Source organism: Excalfactoria chinensis, chromosome 11 (assembly GCF_039878825.1).
Source record: "Excalfactoria chinensis isolate bCotChi1 chromosome 11, bCotChi1.hap2, whole genome shotgun sequence".
Lineage (NCBI taxonomy): Eukaryota > Metazoa > Chordata > Aves > Galliformes > Phasianidae > Excalfactoria > Excalfactoria chinensis.
In genome coordinates, this window is record NC_092835.1 from 16975822 (window position 1) to 17003369 (window position 27548).

Here is a 27548-nt window from a genome sequence, read left to right on the forward strand (position 1 = left end):
CTATTTAGGACCACCAACTTGTGTTTTCTACCAGCTTTCAAAACCTCCTATTCTCCAAATGTTACTCTATTGATGTTAATACACATTTCTGGGTTGGCTGCACTAGTGGAACAGCTCTGCCCCTGGAGTCGGGGCACAAGGCTTTCAAGATGTTCTGCTTGTATCCATGTACCCACCACCACAGCAAACCAGAGTTTCCCCAATACATCCTGCTTTTACACCATCCCAGTCTTTACAATATGTGTAACAGCAGCGACTGTGATATCAACTACCCCAGCAGCAGAAACATCCACCCCAGCTCAGCAGTGGGATGCTGTGGGCTGAACCAGGAACTCCAGGCAGCCCGGCTAACATCCTATGTTGGAAATTTGTTGCCATTTTTTCCGTGATATTTTTGAACAGATAAAAAACAACTCAGCATGATGCTCGTTACCCAATGCCCTGTTGGCATGACAAAGACTGCAAACAAGAACAAGCAAAACAGGAGCCTTCTGGGTAAAGTCACACTGAATCCAGGGTAAGCAGCAAAAAACAAACAGAAGGAAACTGTATCCTGAAAATGCTCACAGAGCAAGGAAGACTTACCAAAGAGCAGCTCTGTGAGCGCTTCCCTCCCTGCCAGTGCCACAAGCAGCTCCGCACTCACTCACTGGGAACGACGACGACTCCTCACTTCTTTACGTGCAGAGCAACAGCAACAGGGTTTGTTTAATGTGAGCCTAAGTGCTTTTCACCAGGCTAAAACCACCACGCCAACACAGGGAACAGGTTGGACTGTCAAGAAAATGAATACCAAACAGCACGGTGTGTTTGGATAGAAATGGCCCTGTGTGCTCCTCCCTCTACCTGACACAAACAAACAGGAGCATGGAAGAGCGCTGCCATCCGTGCACTGCTGGGGGCAAAGGGTTCCGTGTTTGTCAGCATCTGCTGTGCCACCAGCAACAGCGCAGGGGCGTCTTGTGGCTAAAGCTGCTAAACTTTGAGGCTGGTATTTCAGTGCAGGTTTTCATCTTGCTTTCAAGGAATGCAGAGGGTTTATCTGAACCTAAAGATGAAGGTCTTAGAGATTAGGAACATGCAAAATACCACGCAGCTCTAAGCTACCACAGCTTCAACCACAACAGATCCTGCATTTGCTGGCCACAGCTTCAAGCAGGCTTTGTGCTTCCTGCTGTATGTGAAAGTAAAGGGAGAGATGTGTCAGTGCTACCTTGGAGCCAGCACTGCCAATACAGCCATTAAACAGACACCTGGGATAGGAAGACCAGTGCAGAGGAGGAGAATGATCTTATTTGCAGCAACAAATTGTGCTGCTCTGATACAGAGCGTGCAAAAACAACTAACTCTTAATTTCAGAGGACACAAACGAAGCAAAGATCTGATCACATCACTGCTGAGCTGTTCCAGCTGGTATTTATGTTCTGCCAAACCCCAAAAAAGTCTTCTCTGAATCTGCATGAGTTTCAAAGTTCCTATCCACTGACCTCTGCAAAATCAGGTTGGGTGACAGGAATGACTGCACGGCTTTTCCGCAGCCCAGACAATGCAGATCTAGCTCTATTGCCACTTAACTGGAACTTCCCTATTGTGACCAATGGATGAGTAAACGCAGCGTGTTGAGACAGACTGGTGCCTGGACCACAATGGGACAGCCAGGCACAAGGCAGCCCAGGATCCTTTGCAGCTGCTGGAATAGAGTTTGGTTTAGCATCAGGAACCTGGCAGCTGCTGCTCAGGAAGGCTGCTCCTTGCTGCCCATTCCCTCTGCTAGCAAGTGTCCCCACCCAGGGCTCCCATCCAGATCTCCACGCCACACTAAAAATAGCCAGCTCACAAAACCAGCTCTTGGCTGCCACCGCTCCCCCCTCAAAGCACAGAGGCTAACTACGCTGCCTTTGCAAACAAAAGGAGACTTCACTCCTCCGTCTATTTATAAGCTGTTTATTCACAGCTTGCAAGCACAAATTCTTTTCAGATGAGGAGTTTGGGGAAGGGATTATGATTTTTCTGGTTCCATGTAGCACAGAGCCCAGCACTTGACCTGGTCATGCTTTCACCATCTGAGCTTTTCCTCCCTTTCTTCCAGCTCTCTCATCTAATCTCGTGGCTCCCATACCTGCCAGCACGTAGAACACGATGAGATTCCACTCCTGTTCCACACTGAGAGCACAGTTGCGCAGCTAGAACCACACGTGGGGTGTGTTCTGGTTTGACTAGCATAAGGCACCTTTAATAAGAAATATTGGTGTTTTCTTCACTTCTGACTCATAGCATATCGAGAGGACGGAAGGTATCACTGGACACCTCTTGTTGGCAAGCGTTCCCAGCTCGTGGCTGTGCCAGAAGAGCAGCATTAATGAGAGCAGTGGAAAAGGTCTGGTGGAAGATGAGGTTAAAAGTCTCTCCGCCTTTCTGCCCCGGTCTTCACACTCATGTCTTGATTTAGTAAGAGCTCCCACTGCTGCTGCCTGGCTTCTGGCAGCTTCCCAAGGCTCACGATGGAAGTGGGATCTTCAAAACCCACCACAAGGTAAGCAGTGTGTTAGCACACCTCCTGCACCTGGCTGAGTGTGCTGCCTCCAAGGCACAGGCTGGTTGATTGATACAGGAGATATCCCAAAGCCAGACACACCTGCTAGCCAACCCCGCGTAACTGATGAACAAGTCTTTTTCATAAAGTCTTTTTCATAAAGAAACTCTTGTCCAAAAGTGCATATTGGTAGCATTGAAGTGGTGGATGTCTGCATGGCACTGGTCCATACATGTAGTGACAAAAGCTTCAACCAGGCCAACAGATGGCATTTCAGTGCCCAGAAAGGCTGGGACAGAAAAACCTGGAAAGTGTTCAACTGCTGGGCTAACAGACCTGGGGAAGCACTGAGCTCTTCAGTGTTGGCATGATGCAGATGTGCTGGGTTTAAACATTGCCAGCTCCACTAACAATAAATAAGCAGCAAAACTGGCTTCAGCAGCTCACCTGCACCTCCAGGTCTTCCTTTCCCTCTTCAGATGAGCAGTTGGATGGATACAGCTATCATTTACAGCAATACTTAGTGAGAAAGGGTATGTAGTCTCCAGGTCAGCTCATGCTGGGACCAGAGAGGGAAAAGTTACCACTGGGAGCCACAGCTGTGGTGCTACAGCATCCCTCAAGGCAGAACCACACTTAGGGGCTCCTCCCAGAGCACAGGTCAGATCTGAGCAGCAGTGATGTCCCCCTGCTCTGTGTCACCAAACACTGATGGGCATCTTGGCTCCCTGAGAGGACACAGGAGGGAAAGATGCCAAAACCAGCCCCAAGAGAAGTTTCATTACTACTGAATGACTAGAGCAGGGCTTGTTTGCTATGCGTTTCCAAATGGCACTTGGCAGATAGCATCCAACTGCACAGAACACAAGCCTTTCTTCCTTGCCTATTTTAGGTTACTATCTCTAAACTGCAATCAAGCTTTAGTTACATGATTTTCTTTTTGCTACATGAGGCTACAAGCCTTAAGAGCTAGCAGACTGCATCCCCTGCAAAAGCGGGCAGGTCTCTTGCTTCTGTAACCCCACAACAAAGGTGCAGTTGAGTCTCTCCTTTCCCTTTGTCCCTCTTGAGAAAGATCAGCTTTTATCTTTTGCCCAATACTTCTGGTTGGAATCTGTTTGGAGATATGACTGCAGAAAACTGCTCTTGAAATTTAAGGCTCTATTTATATGCAATTCCTGCACATTCTGACAGTTCCCTGTTCACAGCTGGCCTCACAAGTTCAGATTAGGAGGTCTGGGATGCCTTGAGCCTCTGCTTCATCAGCCTTCTGCACCACAAGAGAGAAAAGAAAACTAAACCAGTGTGACAAGTGATTAACAAGAGCCAAGAGAAGACTTAGAAGGCTAAAACCATTTGATTTTTGGACGTACATTAGGATGGGGGAAACTGAAGACTTAAGCACTGATCTACATTTTCCAGTTCAAAGGATCAAAAAAGCAATACCGCAGGTTCTGCTGAGCACACAGACAGCAACACTGCTCCATCTTCACGTGTTCCAAAAGTTCAGCATTGGACTCACATACATCAGCAGACACTCCATGCTTTAGCAGGACAACCACAGTATTTAATACAACTCTGCTCTGACCCTATCCATTAAGGCAGCCCTTAAAAGCACAATGACAGGAGCCTTTGCAAGGTTAACGGGACACAGAACCTCTCCTATCTGAACACACCAGCTTGGACAAAAGGAGCTACGTGATCAAGTGCAGAGCCATAGAAGATCTAAAAGCAGCAGTGCCCTACGCAGGGCTCTTTTGGCTGTGTGATGGGAGGTTTCACCCTTGTCTGAAAGGATCCTGGAACAGCGAAGAGCCCTCTGCCCTGAGCACGAGTTGCATGACAAGCAGGCATTTCCTTATTTGAAAATACCACATGGATTTTAGTTTCTGCAACTGATCCACAAGCTAAAAAAGAAAAACATAAATAAATAACTTCTTCCGTCTGCTTTCATTTATCCTCCCCAGGCTGGAGAGAGCCTCACAGCACACACACCCCATTCATACTGGCAGGCAGAGAATATGACCTGAATTAAGCAGAGAACACACTACACAGCCTCGGCATGTGCTCACAAACACCACGCAATCAAAGCACTGCGTGTGTGTGTTCCACCCCTATCCTCACTAAGATAATCAAAGCAGTAAATTATCCTTTGAGGCTCTGTCAGGTCAGGTTTCAAAGTTGATAATTTCCCTGCACATGAACGCGTGTTTAACTTAAAACCAAAACAAAACATAAAACACATACACGTTCCCCTCATTCTCTTAAGACTGTGAAGCTGCTATGTGTTGCTTAAAAACAGAATAAAAGAAAGCCACGAAAAACACAACAGCCCACATTATCCTTGCCTCTCATGTCAGAGTAAATAGGATCTGTTGTCCTTATTCTGCCCAAAGCTGCACTGTGGCAGATCAGCAAGAGAAGTGTGCCCCCGTGGCTTGCCAGAGCTGCTGTAGGAATCACAGCTAGCATGGAGAAGAAACAGTTACAGTGCTTGTCCCCTAAACATCCACCCCTGCCTTTCCAGTGCAACTCCCACAGCCATCCACTTGTCAGTGAGAAACATTCTTTCCCTTGCACTTAGGTGAGACACCCTGCAAGCTATTTTCTTATCTTCCCTCTGTTCCCTCTTCTAAAACCTCTCTGCCTGTGATGGCAACAGAAAGCTTAATTAGGGAAGGCTGCAGCTGTGTGGGGCTGTTCCACACTCCCCACCACCCTCTATGCCCCAGCCATACCCACGCACCAGCACTTATCTCACACCCAGGCTGGAAGCTCTGGGCTGCAAGGGAATGCCTTGCTGTTTGCACAGCACATAGCACAGAGGACTTCACACGCTGATAGGCTTTCAGGTGTTTGATAGTACAAACAGGAGTTGTGCAATGCCCCGGGGATTTCAAACAGCTGGCCTCTCTCATTCCCCTGCTTCTCACAGGAATTCTGCAAGTGGGCAGTGGATATTTGCTGTGCAAACCACACCGATGTGAGAAGAGATCAGAGTCTGCAATAGCCAGAAAGCACTCCCCTCAGCTAAGGTCCTTGGAAATCCCCTTCATAAGGAGCGCCCTGGCAAATCATGCAACCTTGGACCCAAACATCCATTGCAGGCACCATCAATTACAATTTTTGCTTTAGAGGCACAAAAAGTATCCTACCCTTCCCTCACTACAGACGGTGTGGGATTCGGTTTGAAAAAGAAACTTAAATAACCATCTAGATGAACCCACTCACTGAGTTTGTGGTCTAGGGAAAAAGCAGCCAGGATAAAACTCTTATGTTTTTCACCTTTGTTTTTCCAACAGAAGCCCTTCCTACCCAAAAAACTGCTCACTAGATTGCACCAATGGGTCATTTCCAAGAGTGCCACTGCCCACTTGGTGCTCACCTCCAGCTCCTCTTTTCCCCCCCCTCTGGGGGCTCACCTGTAGTCCTGGGTGAGGGTGACACAAGACTCCTCCTTCCTCAGCCTGGCCAGTAGTGCTCCACCCTCCAGCTGCAGCCTGACCAGCCGTGCATCCTCAAGAACATTCTTCATCAGCTGCCTGTAGTTCCTCAGCAGCACAGCAGCCTCCTGAGGGATTGCAAGAGTGAGAGGAGATGTAAACGCAACATAAAGTGAAGAGGGAACCAGCAAAAAACCAGAGGCCAACCCAAACCAAACCGCATCTCACCTTGTCCCACCCTAGGAAAGAGGGAGTTTGGTTCCCAGGGCTGTTTCTCTCACGCCTGCCAAGGCCAAAACGATAAACAGCATTCCTGATGCTCTTGATACTCTACCCCACCAGACTAAAACTGAAACCCAGTCTCTATTGTGCTCTACATGCTGAGCACAGAACCATTCTTTCATCCTTGTTTTCCTCTGACAGCTAACTCCTGCTGTTCTCACAGTCTGGGCCTGCTGAAAGATGCATCTGTGTACAGGAAGATCCAGAGAGGCTCCTGCAGTTATCTTCCAACACTGTGATGCTGGGATACAATGCAGAACAGGCAGCAATTTCCCACCACACCAGTGTTAGGGAAGCTTCTCAAGAGGAAGGGATAATGCTTACAACAACAGCTCTCAGAATGACCTGCCTCTACACTTTTCACATTCAAAGTTAGGGCCTTTTTTGCAGCTCTTCAGCTTCCTACTCTCTGCTGCCCCAAGCTCACCTCTGGTGCAAGGTTAGGGACAAGATTACCTCAGCTCTTTCTGGTAATTTTCCAGATTCCACTTTATGAATGGCTCCCTGGAGGAAGGCACAAGCCCCTTGGCATCCCTGTACCAAGTGTTCCAGTTTCTGTAGGAGGAAAGGACAGAGGCAGAAATTAATATCTCACAGCTGATGAGGAAGCCACCTTTTCAGTATGCAAAAGATTAAATGGAAGAAAAAAAAAGCCAAGAGAGGATCAAACACATGAACCTAAAGGTTTAATCGCACCATTTGGCAAGGCTGGATGAGCAGAAAGAGGCCCATGAGCCAGCATAGCCTTCAGACGCATTACTCTGTATGGATCTTAAAGACTCATGGCATGCCCGGACCACACTTTAGAGAAAAGAAAATCAGTGCAATTACGTCCCACCTTCTTCTACAATTAGCATTTCTTCCAACTTCCCACTACGATGAATCACTGCACACACATTTTTGGAAGAACAAAACTTAGAAGTAGTCCTTGGAATCTCTATACTTTAAATTATCCCTCTCCTTGCTAAAAGTAGTGTAAATTAAAGGGCAGGAAACTGGAAAGCTTCCACAATTAAAGCACCTTAAAGTACCAGCAAATCTGAAGGCGCTTCTCTCTTCTGGGAAAAAAGAACAACCCAAAGAGCCATTTCACACATAGGTGAGAGAAGACAGGACTTTTCTACTAAGTCATTGTTAGAAGCCTAAAGACTCACAGATGCCACCTTCCAGCCACTGAAGGGAAGAAAAGTTATTCAAAAAGAAAAGAAAAGGAAAAGGCAAATGATGAAAGCTGCTGTTTGCGTTCAGTTGAATTCAGCCGCCTCTTTGGAGTGCTGAACAGCCCCAGAGGGGACAGATTAGCAGGCAGGATGCAGGTGAGATCACCCAAGCAGGAAATAAACGCTGTTTGCCACACAGCTGCAGATCTACAAGGGTCATTAGCACATCCAGTGCATTACATAAACAGGCAACCCATACAGACCAATTCCGACACCAACTCCCTTTGGTAACATCATGCACGTTGTAAGATGTGGAAACAAGAGGTACTCTGATACCAAGCTCCTTTCTGCAAGAATTAACCTTCTGCATCTCAGCTTTTCTCAACTCCATCCAGAAAACTAATCCACATCCTCTTGCAAAGCCTGTCCGCTTCCTCACTGCCAAACCAACCTCAAGTTCTCAGATTCTATCCTAGGCACAGAGACTGGGCTTCACCATTTCTACTGCATCAGCATGGGCTCAGTGTACTTACAGATGAGAGTTTAAAAACAAAAATGGTCCAAAAGTAAATTGGGAAAGCTAACCTCTGGCAAGTGCTAAGCTTCACCGCTGAAACTTGCCACCAGCAACATGACAATATCATCAATAATAGCATAACCTGCTTCAAATCCCACACTGTGTGCCACGCAGCACTCCAGGCAGTGAGATCAGAGCTGGAAGACCACCGAATCTTCTGGGAGTGCAGGAGACAGGGTGAGCCAGTCAACTGCAACGTGGAGACAGCCAATTTGTGTGCAGCTTTACAAAGACCTAATCCTGTCTCATCTCAGTGTGCCAGATCATGTCTCAATCCAGCTTTCACATGCTCAACAAGCACATGATCCTGATCCACAGGACTTATGCTCCCTCCACAACCAGAGTGTACAAGGGGATGATTATTAGGGCCACAAATGCTATTTCTAGAGACTTCTGGCAGTCCTGCACGGCCAGCAAGACCTGCAATCCTGCCAGATATCACCAGCACATGCAGTGCTGATGGCTGCAGTGCTCTTTGCCGAGGCTCCCTCCCATATGACCTGCATCTGGTTGCTGCAGTTGCAGCCCCTCCATCCCTGAGACTTAACCTGGGTCAGCTCAAACACTTGCAGAGTGGTCAAACAAGATCACGGCACTGAGGAACATACAAAGTGGTGAAATGGGGAGAAGGAACAGGTTGCTGGTATTGCCTCCTACTGTTACCTTGCTCCCAAGGCACACTGAACAAGGCAGTCTCCTTAACCTCGTGCAAACAGTTCTCAAAAAGGAAGAAAACATCCCTAGACTGATTATTTTTTTTTTAGCCCTTCGCAGTATTTTTAGTTTCGAGGTTTTCTAAAGCATTCCAATTTGATGACAACTTTGGTAAATAAGTGAATAAAGCAGCAAATACACATTCTTGTGAGGATCTGAAACGATCATCAGGAACTCCCAAGTCTGACTCCTTCCAGGACCGCAGCTTTCACTAAGCAGAGCCTGGCTTTGTCCAGGGAGCCAGGCCCAAGCCCCCAAAGATCTAATTTTTGATCAATCAATTGTTGAGTTCTTGATTGGACACTAACATCCTCTCCTCAGATTAGCACAAGAAGTGTCTGCCCTTAAGCCTTAAAGCGTCACAGCACATCACAGCAAAGGATTCTGTTTCTTCTGTCCCTTCAAAATATGGTCAAATCTGAATTAATACAGTTCGAGCAGATGAGTTAAAAGCTAACGTTCCTCCAGCTATCCTAATAGGCCATAGGGCACCTCCATGTTATGAAGACATGTTAGTACTCCTTTGGCAACAGAGATGGTCATTTGCATGCACAGCTGTTACAGGAAACATTGCCTTTCTGTGCTTTGTAGGCTCGGCTGCTCACAGGCTCCACTCTTGCTCCAACTCCTTCAGCAGGCCATTCCCTTCTCCCAGATAACAAAGCACACCAGACACCCACTTACCATGCGGAAACTTAACCAGTCCCGGTGGCAGTATGGGAAGGTCCCGTCCAGTTCCAGAGGCAGCTGTGAGCTGTCTATGTGCTTATGGAGGGATTTCATGGAGGTGAGGATTTCAAACTGCATTGAAATAGAATGGGAAAAACAAAGCACATTTGCGTTAAAGGGCGCTGAGTACTGGCAAGGAGGAGGGGAAGTTAAATGAAGAAATGCTGTCTCTTGTTAACTTGCATAAAAACAAGGCACGCTGTGTATCTGTATGAAGAAAAAAAAACATCAGTTCCCATCTTGGAGCAGTTTGCTGTGCAGCTTAGTGGGTGAACCCCGAGGGAATGCAGGCCAAAACACGTCGTTTCACCAAGCAGAACATCTGTGATGGAAGTCTGGCAGCAGCCAGCCTTCTCAAGCTATATCCAAAACTTCCAAGTACAAGCAGAGCAACTCAACTCCCTCATACGGTCTCACACTGGGTTGCAATTTGCATTTGTTTGGAGAGCCTGAGAGTCTAAATCCAGCCCCCAGCTTCCCCAGCTCACTTCCTGGAAAATCTGAGCCTCTCTCTAAGCTGTCCCTGCCCTACCCTCAACTCTCCACAGCAGCTATTTGCTCCAAGTGTTTCCTAGACCTCCACAGTGATAATTTGCTTTCTCCGAGTCTGTAGTACCACAGCAGAGCACTCTGGAAGGACAGACAAGTGCTCCTGAAGGTAGGTGGAAACCAGCCCAGACACCAGGAGTGCAGGTGCAGAGAGTTAACCCAACACTCTCACTGCAAAGTTTTCACTTCCATATGAAATAGTGAGGATGTTTCCAATTCCTCCAGCATGCCCAAGTCTTTATTAAGCTTTGTTCTGTTCCCTCCTACACGCTTTGGATCAGCTCAGTGCTTTTAAGTAATGCCTTCTGGAGCTCTCCCTGCACGCACACACCTGCAAACATGGAAATGGACTAACAGCATTTGCTGTTTGTTAGGCTTCCAGGGCAGCATGCCACACACATAGCAAACACAACACTGTCCTCCAGGGTCAAAAAGGAAGACTGGGTCTCCTTTGAAAGCGAGAGGATTTCAGTGACGGGCACAGGATTTCAGTCTATTCCTGCAGCCTGTAAGAGTCTTGGTGCAGAGGGAGATGAGTAAGATGCAGCCTGATGCTCTGTTCACTCACCACAGAGAATTAGAGAGGCTAAAATCCTACATTTCATACACAGCTGTGGAACACCAAGGCACATTTACTACTTCTAGCAGGGGTGTATGGTGATGTTGTGATGATCCTCCCTCCTCTGTTAGCACCTTCTGTTACCCTTCCCAGATATCTCGGCTGCAGGAGAACCTCACATTCTCACACGTCTCCTCTTCCCCCTCCTGCAGAAGTCTCTCAGCCGCTGACAGCAGCGGCTACAAGGGGAGGAAACATGAGATATGCAACAGTCTGTAAAGCAACAAGTCCCTTCATGGGATGGAGTCCAGGATGGAGCAGAATGAGATCTCTTCCTGACCAAGGATTTCCTCCATTGTTAGGAGGAGAGCAAGGAAAGCCTCTCTGTTACTGTTAATTAACAGGCTCCTCCATGCACCTCTCCACATCCCCACCAAACCCCCTGCATCTCAAGGGCCCCAGCAGACTGACATAATTAAGGCAGACATGTCAGTGCTGGCCTTGACAATAAACACAGCAAGGCAGAGATTGGTTCAGCTCACAGAAAATTTTACAACCCCATAAATACCACACCCGTTAAGGGACTACAACCATAAAATATAAAGAACTAAAGAGATTTCATGTGAGAACGAGCATTAGTGGACTCAGAACTCTCCACTTGGAGAGTTAAACACAGGATAACAAGAGCACCCCAGCAACCCCTGCACAAACAGTTTTATTACCTGTCCTGCTGTTGGCTTCTCCATCCGAAAAGTCAGATCTCTTTCAACCAGAAGCAGTACTCCATGAATACAATGAGGATCCATGTCCTGCAAAAGAACAGAGGGGAAATCCCATCACCTGTCCACCCAGGATGCTATGGAGAAGCTACTGTACCAGCTTTGTGCAAAAGACTGCAGTTTCAAAGGAACTTGCTACTTCAAAGGTACTTGGAAGCCTAGCAGGCAGGCACTAGGAACAGGGAAGGCTTTTCTGCAGAGCACCAGGGCCTTAAGGTAGTTCACTTCACATCAACTAATCTTGCAGTATTTAAGGAAGCAATGAAAGAGGTCAGGTCTTGGCTACCCTCACTAAAATGCTGCCTTATATGTACAGAAAAGAGTCAGCAAAGGAAAAAATTCAAAAGAAGCGTGTTCTTTGTGGACACGTCAAGGGCATTTTTCCTAACTGAAAGAAAGTGGTTTTTGTTATTTGGCCATACTGAGGGATGCCTGGCAGATGTAACTCAAGATCTGCAACCCAGGATCAGCCTTCCATTCGCAGAAGCACTCTACAAGAAAGTGAGAAACAGACAGAATGACAGCAAGGACAGCAAAACACAGCAGAAATATTCGGATCACAGAGACAGGACCAACTAAATGATGCTGGGATACGAATTGCAAGGAGAGGCTGTTATCACTCATGGTTAGATAGAAGCCATTCCAACTAAGTATTGTGTAGATGCCCACTGCATCTGCAAAGACCTCGGAAACTGTCAATCCTTTTTGGTAGTGCTCAGGCTGCAAGGAGCCTGCCATACAGGAGGCCAACATCAGAGTGCCCTGCTTAAGGTAAAATATCCAACATGAGCAGCAGGGCCAGCACACAGAGGCAGACACGTTGCTCCCACCAGAGACTGAGCTACCCAACCTGACGCCGGGCTCAGCACTGCAATTTACAAACAATACCAGCACAACCCAACTCTGCAAGTGCAGGCAGCAGCAGAGATCACAGAGCGGAGGAAAAGACATTTCTCTGTGGTGCTAAAAAAGGATCCTTTGGAACAGTCAGGAAAACAGCCCAGCTGAATCACCTCCCAGAGCAGTGAGAGGTTTCTGTCTTCTCAAATCCCTTTCTCCAAAGCAAATTAATCACATTTCCACTGTTGTCTGTACACTGATCAAAAGGGCAAAAAGAACTTAGAGAAGAATGAGGCTGAACTGGGTAAATACTAAAAGCTCATCTGAAGAGAGGAAGGGAGGGCATTAAAGCTGCAGCTCTGAGTTCAGTTGCTCAAAAATACAGAAGGATCCAGCTGTGAGTTTGTCTGCTAGGAGGTACTGAAGGATGAGAACACAGATCGGTCACAGAGCTATGAATTAGATAAATGTATTATTTCACAATCCCTCCTATACTCCAGCAGTCATAAGATGTAAAATTTAAGAGGATAAGGGTAGGGGTGGTGTAACAGGGTTACAAGAGCCCAACGCTCATTTGCTTGCATGTCGGTGTTGAAAACAGCAGCTGAAAAACCGTTTGCAGGTTAAGCTGGCAGGGGAAAATTTCCAAGAGAAAGCAATATTTCCAAAAGAAATTAAATATGTTTTGCCATGTTTTTTTTCCCCCCAAACAGCTCAAGAGAAGTCAGTCTCATCCAGCCCTTAGGGATCCATCCATGTGGCCTACAACAACTCACAGGAGCACTCCGGGAGGCAGGCAGAGCTGGAAGCAGTGGGGTGCTGCCTGCAGAAGCTTCCCTGCAAGCCTTCATACCATCTCCTACCTCTGCTAACAGGTGCAGCTGTGTGGAAGCAAAAACACAGCCCACACCTCCAAGGAAACACCACATTTCCCATCATAGGTACAATATGGACATTAAAGGAACAAAGCAACATCAACAGCGGCTCAGAAAGCAGCAGGACAAACACTGACCCTTTTACTTTTTTAAATGAAAGAATTTTCTTCAGGCAAATGCTTCAAATCACCGTCTGGCTTCCTCACTCAAGCCCACAGCCAACCTTCATGCTGGCAACATCTGAAGCAGTGGCAGTTTGGACAGCCTTGCTTATGGGACACCCCCCACATGCCATGCTCAGTCCTGAAGTGAGCACTGCTCATAGAGTTGTATGAAATTCCTGGTCTTTAACATCAGACCAAGGTCTTTCACACTACTGCACTAACAGGGCATGTAAACACAACCCTTGAACAGCAAAAGGATTACACAGAAATTTAAACTGCTACTCTATCTCTGCCTTCATAAACAGACTTCTCCTGTCCCAATCTAGTGCAGATCCAGCAGATTAAGGATTAAGCATTTGCACTGACATGCAGTACTCAGAAGCATCTCATTCTAAGAACTCAGGCAGAAGAAAATCCCACAGCTGTTTGTTCTCTGAAGTCCAGCACACACTGCTTTGTTCGCGGAGGCACAGCAAAGCTCAAAGCAACAGGCTCCCACAGCTCAGAGCTAGCCGGTGCCAAGCTGTGACCAAGCATCAGAGCAGCAATCTCCTCTGCACAGATCCTGCTCCAAAGCATTATTATACAGCTTCCCCTGGGGAACAAAGCATGATGCATTTTGCAGCACATAAACGCTGCACGCTTCCCCTCTCCTACTCTGTACAGTTTCTCCTCCTCCTCCTCAAGTTAGCTTTGCCACAGCACTTGATATTGCCTCTGCTTCCAGTGCTGTCTGGGACAGAAAGGCTTCCAGCAGTCTCCATGCACCCTCATTCTTAAGAAGACAGGGAATAAAGTCTCACAGAACACAACTGAAGGCAAAGAGGGTGAGAAGGGCTCCCAGGGTGGCTCTGGACAGTCAGGGAAAGCTACCTGCAAGCTGTCTCTTAGCACTTAATAATTCTGTTCATACGTTCACTGTGGAAATATGGAAAATGGAAGACCTATTTCCTCAGCTTGACAAATCTTGACCCAGAAATATCTGGGATGAAATTCTTCTCTCCCCAGGGAGGTTCTATAGGGTTAATAGATTTGAGCGCAGCAGCAGGAAGGGACTTTGCATGAGGTCATCTTTGCTGTGCTCATCCGCTGTGAAGCGGTGCTCCTCACTGCTGAGTGAAGAGGAAAACACCCCTTCCAAACTGAATAAGCAACGTCGGCTCTCAAATCTTAACAGATCCCACCAGCATTTTCACAGCAGGCCTCAGAAAAGTCGTGTAAATAAAGCCCTGCTGAGCAGAGAGCAGAACAGCAGAGATGAGCTCTCTAGACACAGTGTGCCAGATATAAGAGAAACTGGGCAGTGTAGCAGGGATTTCAGAAAGGATCCCAAGGAGATCACCTGTTACGTGACCTTACAAGCTCAACTTACTGATTGCTCCCACATCCGCTGTCCAGCAAACACTGCCATGCTCTAGAACACTTGAGTTGCCTATCTTTACTTTGGAGCAGATAGGAACAACGTTGTGGGATCACAGAGGTGAATCAAAAGTAAATGCTAGGCATCCCCAAAAGGCTTAATAGAGCCAGGGGATCATTCCTGTGCCAAAACCAGACGGTGAGTTAGCTGAGCAGGTCTTGTTTACAGAGTCTGCACGGGAGGTAAGGTAAGGACCAACAAACCACAGGCAGAGCAATCAGCCTGTCCGTCACTGTTACCTGGAGCACACATTCAGTCCAGCAGTCTCTCTTGCAGCACTCCAATCCCTGCTAGCTAACCGTTGTTCTACCCTCTACTTAGAGCTAGACTGACATCACAGCAGGATATTACACAGGTAGTTTAAATAAAATAAAGAGGCTTTTCCTCCCTCCCCATTTCAAAGGATATGAAGCATAGAGTGACGTGGGCTTTATTCCTGCCGTGTCCTGTGAGAGCAAAGACCTACTAGTGGCCCAAAAGCACAGCATCTCTCGACATGCTGCTGTTTTCCAAATTACCCCACTAAAATACAGCCATGCAACCTACACGGAAGCATTCAAAAGCTTTAGCAAGCCCACTGCCACGTGGACAGAACAAAAAGAGAAGGTACTTGCTTGTTACCTCTGCAGAACTGAGCAGGGTACCAGATTACTCCTTCAGCACGGAGAATGAGCACATTGATAGCGCTCACACCTCCACCCAGCCCAGGAAGCAGGAGGACTCTGACTCAGCCCCAACGCTCAGATGTGGCACTGAAGCACATAAACCACAGGGACACCAGCCTCATTAAAACATTGCCCCATTCCAGTCTGCAGAGCTTGAGCCCTGAGAGACCCACGCTCTGATTTAAAAGGAACACCTGCTTAAACAAGATTAGTCATAGCTACAACCCAGCACCTCCTCTGGCTTTCCAATAACAACAGACAGAAGCAATCTGGGACCAGGGGCAACACAACCCACTTGCTTTCCAAGTGATTGATACAAAAGCCTTTGACCCAAAGCAATATAGAGTTACAGCATGTCCAGCTCCCATCCTTCACCGCCAGCCACACAAACAGCTGCATGTGCTCTTCCACCTGGTACTACACAGTGCCTTTCCCTCCTGCTGCAGGAGGCAGAGGTTTCTCCTCCTCCCCCCTTCTCTGTGCTGAGCTACAACCCCTGCGTGTTTCACCTAGTCCCAGTGCAGCAGGCAGCATCACCACACACTACAATTTGTGACAGCATTTAGATACAGGGCTGTTCTCAGTGTAGAGATAGAAATAAATCTGAAGGGGTGGGGAGGGGTGTTCTCTAACTCAAGCTTGCTTAGGTTTTTTTTTTGCTTTGTCTGCAGTCTGGCAAGTTCCTCAAACAGGGCTGGGTGCATAACTCCATCTCCCAAAGCCAGGAGGCAGATGGAGACATAAGCAGCAGATGGAGATATAACCTCCAACCAAGACAGCAAGCCAAGAAGCGTTCCTTTGTCTGAGCTCAAGGATCACCTGCAAAATGCTGAATGCCTTGAAGAGAGCAGGAACTGGTGAACAGCGACGAGCATCCACGAGAACAGTCAGACCCAAAGCCTGACACTCAGGTCTGCAAGGACAGAGAAAAAGAGGTACCATTAGCCAACAGTGACAATCAGCAAGTCCATGAAAACCAAACCCTTTGAGGGTTTGAGGCAGAAACATTCTCAGGGCTTAAGCCTGCTCCATTCATCAATGGCTGAAAGCCTACCAAGTCACTGACAAAGTTAGCTTTACTTCTTATTAGTTTAATCATCTCAAAGTGAAAAAGCCTTGGTAGAACCCACGTTTGAAGATCACATTTTCTTTCCCCTGACAGCCCAAGAGTATCACAAACCTTGGGACGCTGTGCAGGTACAGAAGGAGGCGAACCAGCTCAGTGGTGTTGCAGTGAGGGTTTAACCAGGCTGTGTTCCTTGTTGTTATTATTGCCACTGCACGTCCCGATTTATCTCTGGTACCTATAAAAGAGGGAGAAACAAAAAGTCACGCAAGGACATGAGACTAACAGAGCCTGTTTCCAGCTGTGTATGTTTCAGATTTCCCTGCTGTCACCTTCATCTCCTCCCTAGCAATGCTCTGCAGAACCAGACACAGTCTGTGTTACACAATGGTATGGGCTACAAACACACCTCCAAAGTACATAAATGCTGTCCAAGAATGAAATAGCTGAGCACTGCTCCAGTAGCTGAGCTCCGCTTGTCCTTCTCAGGGCAGCATTCAGCTTGGACTGTTCTCTCCTACCCAAGTACAAAATCCTCACCAAATGTGGCAGAAGTTGGCTAATGATAACGCAGCCTTTTGAGAAGAGCAAGAATCGCAAGATAAATAACCTGACACCTACTTGTGTTACAGTATCACATGCAGTCCCAGACTGCTTATCATGGCCACATACTCTGCCCACTGCCCTTTTCTGCCCTGCCTTCCATCCCTAGGAAAGAGCCATGAAACTTCTGCCGCATTCCCAAGCTCCTCAGGAACAAACGAGGCCCAGCCACCATGATGGTGCTATCAATTCTGCCTAGGGAATGGTTAAGGCACATCATGGGCCACATAGCTGAGCTGAGATATGCTGAGCAAGGAGAAACCCCTCTGCTTCAACTAGCCACAACTGCTGCCTGACTCCTGCCTTTCAGAAGTCCAAAGACAGGACACAACCTGCTCTAGGGGCTCCCAAAACTAAGTGACATTCCAGCTTTGAACTTCAGCCACCGAGTGCCTTGAGAACCATGAAGAAAAGGATTGGAATTACATCCAATCTCCTCTCCAGATGTAAAGAGAGGTAACAAGAGGATAACACACTGCTACGGAAGCCCAGAGCTGCCCATGTCATTCAAACCAGGCAAGGCCCGTGGAATGAGCCTGGCTGAGCGACCACCGCTGTGAGCTCAGGAAGGTAAATGATCCACAGAACTGCAGGGACTGCACCTCTATTGTGTGAAAAGTACTCCACAAAAACAGAAGGCATTTCCTGCCATACAAACTGTGTGAGAGAAGGGAAAAATCCTAAGCACAATACAAAAGCAGAGGTGTAGGGAAAGCTTTCCTCTACCACAAGAGATAACAGCCCTGGACCACCTCTCTCCCCATCCAAGGGAGGAGTGAGTGAGTTGGGAGGTAAACTAGATGCAGATGGACAGCCCCAAGCACAGAAATCTGCCCTGGTGTGATCTCAACCTGTCACAAGGACGCGACTTGAGTCAGAGCCACACACACAGATGGGCACCATTTAAAATCAGGGCTTTTTGCCTCCCAGGGTCAGAACTGTGGCACAGACTTTCTCCTGCTGATAAGCAGGGTCAGAGGCTTTGATTGCCTCCATGCTTCAGGAGGAATACTGAATGCTGGACACTATTATCACAGAGCTATATCATCAGAAAGGGGTTCATCAGAAGAATTAAAAAGGAAAGCTTTCAGTCACAGCATAATGGCACGATAACTAGTCTCGCTGAAAGCCTGCTTGCTCTGAAGCATCATCACTTGTCCATTAGGGAAGCTAGGCACCACCAGAACTTATTAAACCTTTAATTAGCACATGTGAGCCTAGGAAATTATCTGACTAGGTCAAAAAAGCAACAACAGCCAACCAGGGCTATGTCTGCTACAGTGACACAGCCAGCTGATTCAAGAACAGAGCACAGAAATGGAAAGAAAAGTTTCTAATTCCATCACCTACAAGTCTATTCATTACTTTTTATTCTCTACTTGCCATAAAAGTCATCCTCTCTAATGCAGTTAGTGTTTCATTACCAATGTCTAACATCTGGCATTTAACTGACTGGTGAACACGTTTCCTCAGCCATCTCCTTTTGGATGTCAGTGGGTGACCTTCATCGGAGAGAAGATATGTCAGTCAATCCCACATCATTCCTCTTTCAGCCCAAAGCTCCCTCGGAAGCACTGAGCCCAAACCTCACTTCAGCTCACTCCAAACGCACATCCTTTTTAATCTCAGTCACCTTAGGAGGTTAACAACACTGCCTGTCTCCCACCACAAGACATCCCTCCAGGTACCAGATAGGCTGCCAACCTCTTCCGCCCCTCCTGCAGGTATCAGAACATCCCAAACCACTCCTCTCCGCTCTTGAGGCAATTCCTAAAATGAAAGTAGCTCCTGAGCTCACTGAATGCAGCACCTTCCTGCCCCACACCAGACAACAGGGAAGCAGACCCTTGGGCTGAGCAGCTGCTGTTTCCCTCAGGAGCAGCACCGGAGAGGTAAACCTCACTTCCTCTGCTTAAGTAAATATCTGGTTGAACACAAAGACTCCTTGTTTGGGCCCTGCACTCCAAATGATCCTGGCTGCTCTGTCCAACAGCCTCAGCTTTGTTTACCACTCTGCCAAAACTTGTCCCATCCAGAAGTTTTATCTGCAGCAATTCAATATTTGCTGCCATATCAGATACAAACACTGAATAAGGTTTGACCTACAGCTGATCCCAGCAGAACAATTCTGGGAAGTCCTCCCATCACAGCTACTTTTGTCAGATGCCATTTAGCCACGCTATCGTTCATCCCACACGTTGCTCATCCACACTGCATCGGGATATTCCTTTCAACACTCTGCGTAATGAAATCAAACTTGTTAGAGAAATCTTTTCTACCCAGGGAGCTGCATTTAATCAACCAAACTTCTAATTACCAAGAAGAAAACTGGTTTTACTAGAGCACTGTCAAATAGCCTCTTCCACGCTCTCATCCTCTAATTATCTACCAAGTGAATCAAGTTCCTATTGTTTTGACCAGGTCTGATGTCAGGCCCAACATATCATTAGCTGGATACTCACTCTTCTTTCTGAACTAATGGTATGAGCCTACCGATTTGGCATTTCTGACTCATACGTGCTTTGTTAACGTTTTAAGACTCCAGGGAGAAAGCAAACATGACTTTCATGGGAGGGAAATTCTACTTCCTGCCCTTCCCATTCAGAAACTTTAAGAGAATTCAAAACTGTTACTTCAGGAGAGGTTTGGAATGAAAGGAACGAGACCGGCACAGACAGCAGCACCGAAAACCTGCCGTATCTCCTCTGCCCCCCCAGCAGCCCCACTCCCCCCCAGCCATGTTCTGGCTCAGCTACTCACCTGGCAGGCAGGCAACTCCACTCCTGAGCACTTCAGGGTTCACATCCTTGACTATGGAAGGTGCAGACCGGCCACCCCAAGCAGCCCCAGGAGCTGGGGATCTGGGGGGACTCACAGCTGCTGAGGCTTCCTCCAGGGCACAGGCTTTACCTGCTGGTTTCAATACATCTGCACCAGATGCTTCTTTTACCACCTCTGCCCCGTCCAATACCATGCCTGTAAGACAAGCAGCAGTCAGAACCTGGAGCCCAGCTCCACCCAGAAAGGTCCCAGGGAAATCCCACACTGGGGAGGGACAATGTTCCCCCCTGTATTGAGCAGATCCTAGTCCTCATGCCAGCAGCACGCATCGCGCATGCTATAAACCAGTCATAACATGAACGCTGCAGCATTTAATAAAACAACAACAGTTTATCATGAAGTTTTCGAACTGTAACAGCTCACTTCAGAGCAGGGTTACTGTACTCCGGGACATTGCTGAAGGTAATGCTTGGAGCACGACGTGTCTGCTGGCAGCCCCAAGTCCGGAGCAGCACAAATCCCTGGCAAAGCTCCAGCAGCACGAGCACTGCAAAGTGATAAAGCAGCTTCTGACAGGGAGAGCTGCTCCAACAGAGCAGAATTACTCCCCCGACACCGCTTGCAGATTGCTTCTTGAAAACGCAAAGCTGACTGGAGGCTGACAAATCAGTTGGGAATTGGCCAAAGAGACCTCACTCTGCTCGTCCAGACTTTTGTAATTAACAGTTAGCCTGAATGGCAAAAATCTATTTTAAAATCCCGAAGAACAGAAGGATGAAACCAATCGGCATCGTTTGGGAACTGGGGAGAATAACTTCACATCCCTGACACTTCAGCTCTAAAGAACAAGTGACCAGATTCATCTGATTCCAAAGTTAATTGGCCGTTACCGCACACAAATTAACACCAGTTTTCTCCCCGCTTTGAGTTTCAGTTTCCACGTGAAGGGAGCTGGAGAGAAGAATTCTCCCCACTACGGGAGAAATGTTATTCCCCATTTCTCAGCACAGCAAGAACAGCAGTGTGCCCTTAGGATCCTAAGCACACAGCCAGGCTATCTATCTCACTGCTGGGCAGAGGCACATGCTGCAGAAAAAAGGCCGTACTCTGCAAACCACAGAACTTCAGTATCTACCAATAGAAATCAACCACTCTGTAGAGAAAAGAGGAGAGTGTTTGTTTTCTTGCTATGAAGTCACATACTTTAATTGCTATTTAAAATTGACTTAAACCATCCTACCTTCCTGCTGCATCAACAATGCTGACACCTGACTCAGTTTATTTACCAACAGATTCCAATACTTCATTAAAGAGCAGGACGGGGAACAAAGCAGTCCTTGAAGTGGCTTTCAACACAAGTTTTTGCAGCAAAGGAGATCTGCAGGTTGAGGCTCAGCCCGAACTGCTTTCAGAATTGCTCAAGTGGGTAAGAGAAGTACCCCAAGGAGCAGGGCTCAGCATGCAGAAATACCCAACAGGGGAGAGCCCTGAAGCAGTGACTGAGTGCAGCCCAGCACCCTGGTAACATCCCTCTCTGGGACCTGGGACCTCACATAGCATTTGCTGGGGTGAGGGTTTGAGGCCTCTGCGCCATCCTGGGCTGCAGCAGGGCTCAGTCTGCTGCCAGTACTACAGTCCAGACTCTGTCTCCCACTAAAACAGGAGGTCACTACTTTGGGCAGTGCTACCATATCTTCCTGAGGTGGGATTTAGAAGGGCACAGACCTCCCATGGATAGGGGACCACCAGGCCCAAGGAATCACAGCCCAAATGTTTTACATTAAGGGCTGGTAGATTCTGTGGGAAAACACGTTCTCAGGAGGTTGTAAGGCTTATTTGTAGTAAAGGAATTTGCATCACATGAAGGAAGCCTCTGAAGAAGACCTAAAGGTGGCATTCAAAGAAGATGAGAAAGGGAGCATGGCTACACTGAAGGAACCACACCAAGCAAGAAAAGAACCCAAACGCACATGGCAGCCCTGCACTGAAGCTCTCTTAGGAACAGGCAGCAGCTTCCCAACCCCAGGAGAGTGAAGGGTCTCATTTAGCCCACCAGGCACAGCTGTGGTGCCGAGGCCACCTCAGGAAAGCTGTGCAGCCTCAGGAGCACACAGGCCCCAACCTAACCCATCCCTCCATAACGGAGGCCCAGTGGAGGTGTGCAGACCCCAGCGCACAGTCTGCTATCTGCCACCTGGGGTGGAGGCACTCACTGAAGCGGAAATTGTAGAAGGCGGAGGATTACATCAAAAAGCAAACTGAGAACTGGGACAGCTGAATTTGCCGTGGTTGCGGGATCCACCTTTCCCTGAGGTCAAGGAAGCGGGAGAGAAGGATTTGCTTGTGTGCATTTCAAAGAGACATTAGCATTTCTCCTGCAAACTGCCCCGGCATCGGTATCATCCATGCTAACACCCTGCAGGAACGCGGAGCGGCACCGGAACGCCCCGGCAGGTGCTGCTGAATGCAACCCTGTGTGGCTCCTCAGCCAACTTCTTGACTATCAGGTTATTTTCCACTCCCAAAATACGGGAATTCTCCTCCAGGGAGAGCTGCAAAGTTTCAGAATTCACTTCAAGTGAGCTGCTAGGGAAGGACAAAGAAATAAAGTAGGTTTTCCGATGTAAATTTCAAGCCACCAACTCAAAGGAGGTCACATTTTCCCAACATCTTTCCAAGCTAGGTCATATTTACACATAAAATAAACTCAGTTTGTGAATGGAAGTGGGAGGGAGAGAACTGAAGGATGAAGTGGGCACTGCAAATCTGAAATGGGCATGGGAAGCTTGGTGCCATCTTATGTATAGTTTGGGCAGGACAACCCCAGTTAGCAGCCCCAGCAGCAAAATGACCCCAAAAAGAGCCAGGCACCAAGAGCTCAGCTCATCTACAGACTGCAGAGCTGGGGGAGGAAGGTGCTTTTGTATTAATGAGCATGGGACCTCAGCTTCTCTCTGTAACTTCTCTCTGATCTGAGCACAACATTTCTGAGAGTTGAAGGGGATGAATAACTTGTTTAGATCTCCATGTAATCAAATGTAACGGATTCAACTTCTTATTGCTACAGGACTTCAGATACACCCCCAGTGCTAAGAGATACTGAGCTGCCCTATGCCTTAACCCCAAAGCCACCCAGCCAGCCCCTTTCCTGATGGCTGAGGTATTACCCTTTGTGCTACAGCCTTTTCCACTGCAGTGCCACAGCACGACATCATCAGAATCAAGCCACAGACACATCACTTCTTTCAGCCAAATCCCCAGAAACATCTGAATTGCCTTTCATTACAAACAAGCTCCACACATGCCCCAGAAGGGTCCATCGCTGCTGAAACGCACAGCAGCAGCCAAGACTTGTCCTGCTGAGCAGGGAGAACGTGGTGCTTACTATCTCATCCAGGAGTTGGGCTAATTGTAGGCAGAGGAGACAGGAATGCAGAACAATCAGCCACCAGGAGCCATAAGGAAAGCAAGCACCCAGCACTCCCCACCACCAATGTTTTCTGAGGCCCACTCCTGTGCAAACATGTGCAAAAAGTACCTTGGTCAAGAATGCCAGCAGCTCTACTCTGGGAATGAGGCAGAAAGCTTCATTCAGGGGGACTGGGAACCCACAGCACACATATACCAGCACACATCTCATACAGCTATGGATGGGCAGAGCATGACCTCTTTCTGCTGCTTGTGGTTTCAGATGCTCTTCAGAAACTTTAGAGCTGAGCTCTTCACTTCTCAGAAAACAGATGTCCATCACTTGCTCAAAAGTATCAGAGATGCCCAGCAGCAGTGGGCCTGTCTAATCACTGCATTAGCCTATTTAGTGCAGGTGTAAACAGAAGTTTCCCATTCATGAATAAAGATGCTCCATTAGGAGAGGTCACACTGAGGTCTCTGGTGAAACGTGACTTCTGGACACTTCAGAAAGTAACGACTGTGCCTGCAGCCAAAGTGCTGCATCCAAGCAGATACCAGCCCCGAATCCGCCAGCTCTGATCCCCAGACATGCTCCAACAACGTACATCTGCAACTCCAACCCTTTCAAGCATCCTCAAGTTTCAAGCCAGATAATTTTCCTAGCCAGGGGTCTCAGGGAATACAAGCTGCTGAACTGGAATGGCATGCCTCCCCCGCCACGCACGCTTCTCAGTATGAACCACAGATCTAGCTCCAGCTTTCCAAGCTCAGCAGAGCTATGCAAAGCCAACATCATGTCTGTGGGGCTACACGCTGTCTGCTACAAGAGGCAGAGACCTGGATTGCCAGCATCACTTCTTCTCAAGGGGAACAACAGTTCCAGCACAGCAGCGAGGCCTATAAGAAGCCTGGGTAACACACCTGCTTAAACATGTTGTCTAAGAGAGAGGGAGGGAGATGGAGGGGGATCCCTCAACTCTGCAGCTCGCCTCTTGCAGCAGCTGGCAGCACACACACACCTTCAGTGATCTTCAGGTCATGCTCCATAGCAAGAATCTGGCTGTGCCATCTGCTACTGCTTCACCTCGTCACAGTCAGCCTCCCACAACCCGTACCCCAAAAAGCCAGCCTCTCTGCTCTCATGCACACCTACTGTGTGCACCCATCATGCACACACGAGTGCAACAGGTGGAGGTCACCAGCCATCAGCCCAACTTTGCTTCATAATAACGTAAATTTGCAAAGATTGAGGAACAAAATACTGCAATAAATCCACCTTTAAAGAGAAAGCCACAAAAAATGACAACCTAATCACTTCCCTGCGGTTTGTGCTATTACCCCAACGCCTCCTGGTACTTGCCAGCAATAGCTCCCAAGCACTTTGCTTCCTGCCTATGTTATCAGTCAGATAAACACACAGACACCCAGATCCTGTACCTTTAGGAGATGACGCTTCTGGATCTGCCTCTGGGTGGGAGTGCAGAGCAGTAGGCTCTATGTTCCCCTCAGCAGGTCCTGAGGACAGTGGTCCAACCTCCAGCTCCTCTTTTATGGATTCCAGTGTTTTTAAGGCTACAGCCTTTGACCTGTCCACATCAGAAAAACTGTCTTGGTTCTCCCCTCTTCCCTGCAAGTCCTGTGCTAAAACACACTCCGGGTTCAGCACAGAGTTCGCTTCACTTCCATGGCCTTGGTTTCCTGTCCCTCCTCGTGGATCCCCACACCTCTCTCCCAACCTGTGGCTTCCGAACTCACTCGAGTCTTCTGCTTGAGCATCAAGACCCAGGGAAGATCCGCTGGTACCTGGCTGCTCTGCCACCTGCTCGCACTCTGCTGGCTGTGCAGTTTGGGGCAGTGTGGCATCTTCAGCTCTCTTACACTGACAAGCAGGGACCTCTTGCTCTTCACCATCTGGAAGCACTCCATCCACAGGAGCATTGGTAGAACAGCAACTACAGCTACTCTGATGCTCCTTCACAGCCTGCACTTGTTCAGTCTCTTCGATGTCCTCAGGGCTCTCTCTTCTTCCCAGCACTATTTCACCTCCTTCTCGGTTCAACTGCTCTGGAGGATTTACCGGAGAACTACAATTTGTTTCCTGATCAGCACAACAAGCTCGGACTGCTGCTGCATCTGTCATGTTCCCTGAAGGAGAGCCTCTCTCCACACCCACAGCTGAACTCTCAGGCGTGGCAGGCAATGCAGTGGCCTGGACTGGTGCAGCACTTTCAGCGGCACTCTGGCAAGTAGCATCGGGACCTTCCTTCAGTGTGCAGTGCGGTCCCAAAGGCGCCGGGACAGACCCAAGAGAGGGATCCACCTGTGTCACCTCATGTTGATGCTCTGTCAGCGGTTCTCCATGCTCTTCCATAACCTCCTCCTCAGCAGCAGCACCCAGATTTGTTTCTGGGCTCCGCTCCAGTATTTCAACACCGGGATTTATGCTAGAACCATCGCTTTCTAATTCCATGTTTCCAGTAGAACCAGTCATTTGTGCTTTGCAGCTGACACCATCTCCAGCACACACGTCATCACTGCTGCACGGCGCAAACTGCCAATCAACAGAGCGCTCGCTGCAGGCCTCCTGCTCTTCCACAATGCAGGAAGGAGCCGCAGCTGCAGGAGAACTGTTTCCCATGCTCCCAGGACCACCTGGCAGCAGCTGACCTTCTGGACACAGCTCTTCACATGCCGTCGTCTCGTTGCTTTCCAAAGGAATTACATTTTTGAGAACTTCAGGAGAAGAGCTCAGAGTGTCCATCTGACAGTGCTCCTTCTGCATAAGTGCTGAGTGAACTGAGTTCTTGGAGTAGGTGCTATCTTGAATGACAATAAATCTGTGCTTGCCTTTAGACGCATTCACTCTCGTTCTAGGCTGAGTCAGATAATTTAAAGCTACTGACTGGGTTAACGAGCCTGTCTGTGGTCCAAACCGAGGCAGTGAAACTTCAGCAAGCTCAACGTACTCCCCTTCAAGGTCACTTTGCAAATCCTCTTCAGGAACGGCACTGGAACACACACCATTGACAACAGCTTCACCTAACCGTGGAGCTGGGCTGCTATCAACCAGGTTGTTGCAAGTTGGACTTTGTTCCTGTAGGTACTGAGATTCTAGGTCTGGCAAGCTGCGCTCAGCATGGTCCATGGGGAGACACAAAAGTGAAGGTTTCCCTGCTGTCCCTGGAGCAATTATATTATTTTCAGTTATTTTGGGTTTATTTATAAATTCCGGATTAACCACGTTATCCCAGGGAACACGAAATATTTTATCATCAGTGGTTAGTAAACAATTTTCCAGTGCTATACCCATCCGCTCTCCATTGATAGTACTCAACCATTCCAGAGTAAAAATAGAGGTATAGGAAACTTCTGGAATCACAACTTCTTCTACATTATGCTTGTCTTTTGCTAGACACTTCAATACAATCCGTGGAGACTTCTTCAGATAGGGAACAACCTGCAGGTAGAAGTCACCAGGCTTCAAGATTCGCCAGTCAATGGAAGCCAGCTGGACTACGATCTTCTCGTGAATGCACAGGGGCCAGCCCTCGTGGCGAAACAGCAAGCCACAGTACTGAACCTAGAGAGAAAACAGAAAGCACGTTCAGCAGCAGGAACACAGCTCAGCTCGAGCTTTTGGATGGGAGAGACCATGCATCTCTTTTACAGACCATTGCAGCAATAGCATAGCTGAATTTGGGGTCTTTGGTGGTTAGCGTAGGGGAGTTCTCCATACTGAGATATTCTCTTTAAAAAGAAACAGACACGCACAAAAAAGACAAGTTGCCATCACAAATCACCAGTGCCTCAGGAGCTGGCCATCTGCCACAAGCATCAGTTGTACTTAAACCTCAGTCAGCCCAGAACCCTGGCGTGCTGATGTCAGGAGTTCCCACCTCCCAGTGCTCAAGCAGAAGACCTCTTCTTTACCTTACTGCTGCAAATACACAAAAACCTCTGTCAACTAAACACCATTCACAGCCTGACCAGAAATAAAAACATGCACCATTTCCAGAGCTTATACAGGACACTCTGTGTCGTACCAAGTATACTTGAAACTAACCAGGAGGAGGCTAAAGGTGCAGAAACATTACTGTGCAGAATGCCTCCGCCCAGCCCAGTGCTGCAAGATGCTGTCTGTCTGGTAAAGGGTCCTTAGGCTAAGATGTGCTGTGGGGGAGGGAAAGCCAAATGAACATACTAAGTTCTGAGGACTCACTTCTTCTCCTGAACATGCATAGCGTGTTCCATCTGATTTTGGTTGAGTCTAACAGAAGAGCACAAAGCCAGGTAAAGGCAACACAGCTGGAGCGACTGAGAGCCTATGCAAAACCAGGCAGAGACAAGTAGGATTCAGCAGCAAGGGATCACCGTAAACCCACCAGTGAATGGAAAGAG

The 27548-nt window shown here is 48.0% G+C and overlaps 1 protein-coding gene across 9 annotated transcripts in view; it reads right to left on the reverse strand.

Annotated features, from left to right (window-relative positions):
- Positions 1 to 27548, reverse strand: part of PLEKHG4 (pleckstrin homology and RhoGEF domain containing G4) — a 77025-nt gene that overhangs the window by 29185 nt on the left and 20292 nt on the right. For all 9 annotated transcript variants that reach the window (XM_072346431.1, XM_072346429.1, XM_072346430.1 and 6 more), the window contains 8 exons: positions 24588 to 26730; positions 19719 to 19934; positions 16470 to 16593; positions 16109 to 16202; positions 11269 to 11355; positions 9394 to 9510; positions 6715 to 6813; positions 5956 to 6104 (listed from right to left, as the gene is read on the reverse strand). In XM_072346431.1, coding sequence (XP_072202532.1) covers positions 5956 to 6104; positions 6715 to 6813; positions 9394 to 9510; positions 11269 to 11355; positions 16109 to 16202; positions 16470 to 16593; positions 19719 to 19934; positions 24588 to 26730 — 3029 coding nt within the window. The remainder of the gene's footprint in view (positions 1 to 5955; positions 6105 to 6714; positions 6814 to 9393; positions 9511 to 11268; positions 11356 to 16108; positions 16203 to 16469; positions 16594 to 19718; positions 19935 to 24587; positions 26731 to 27548) is intronic.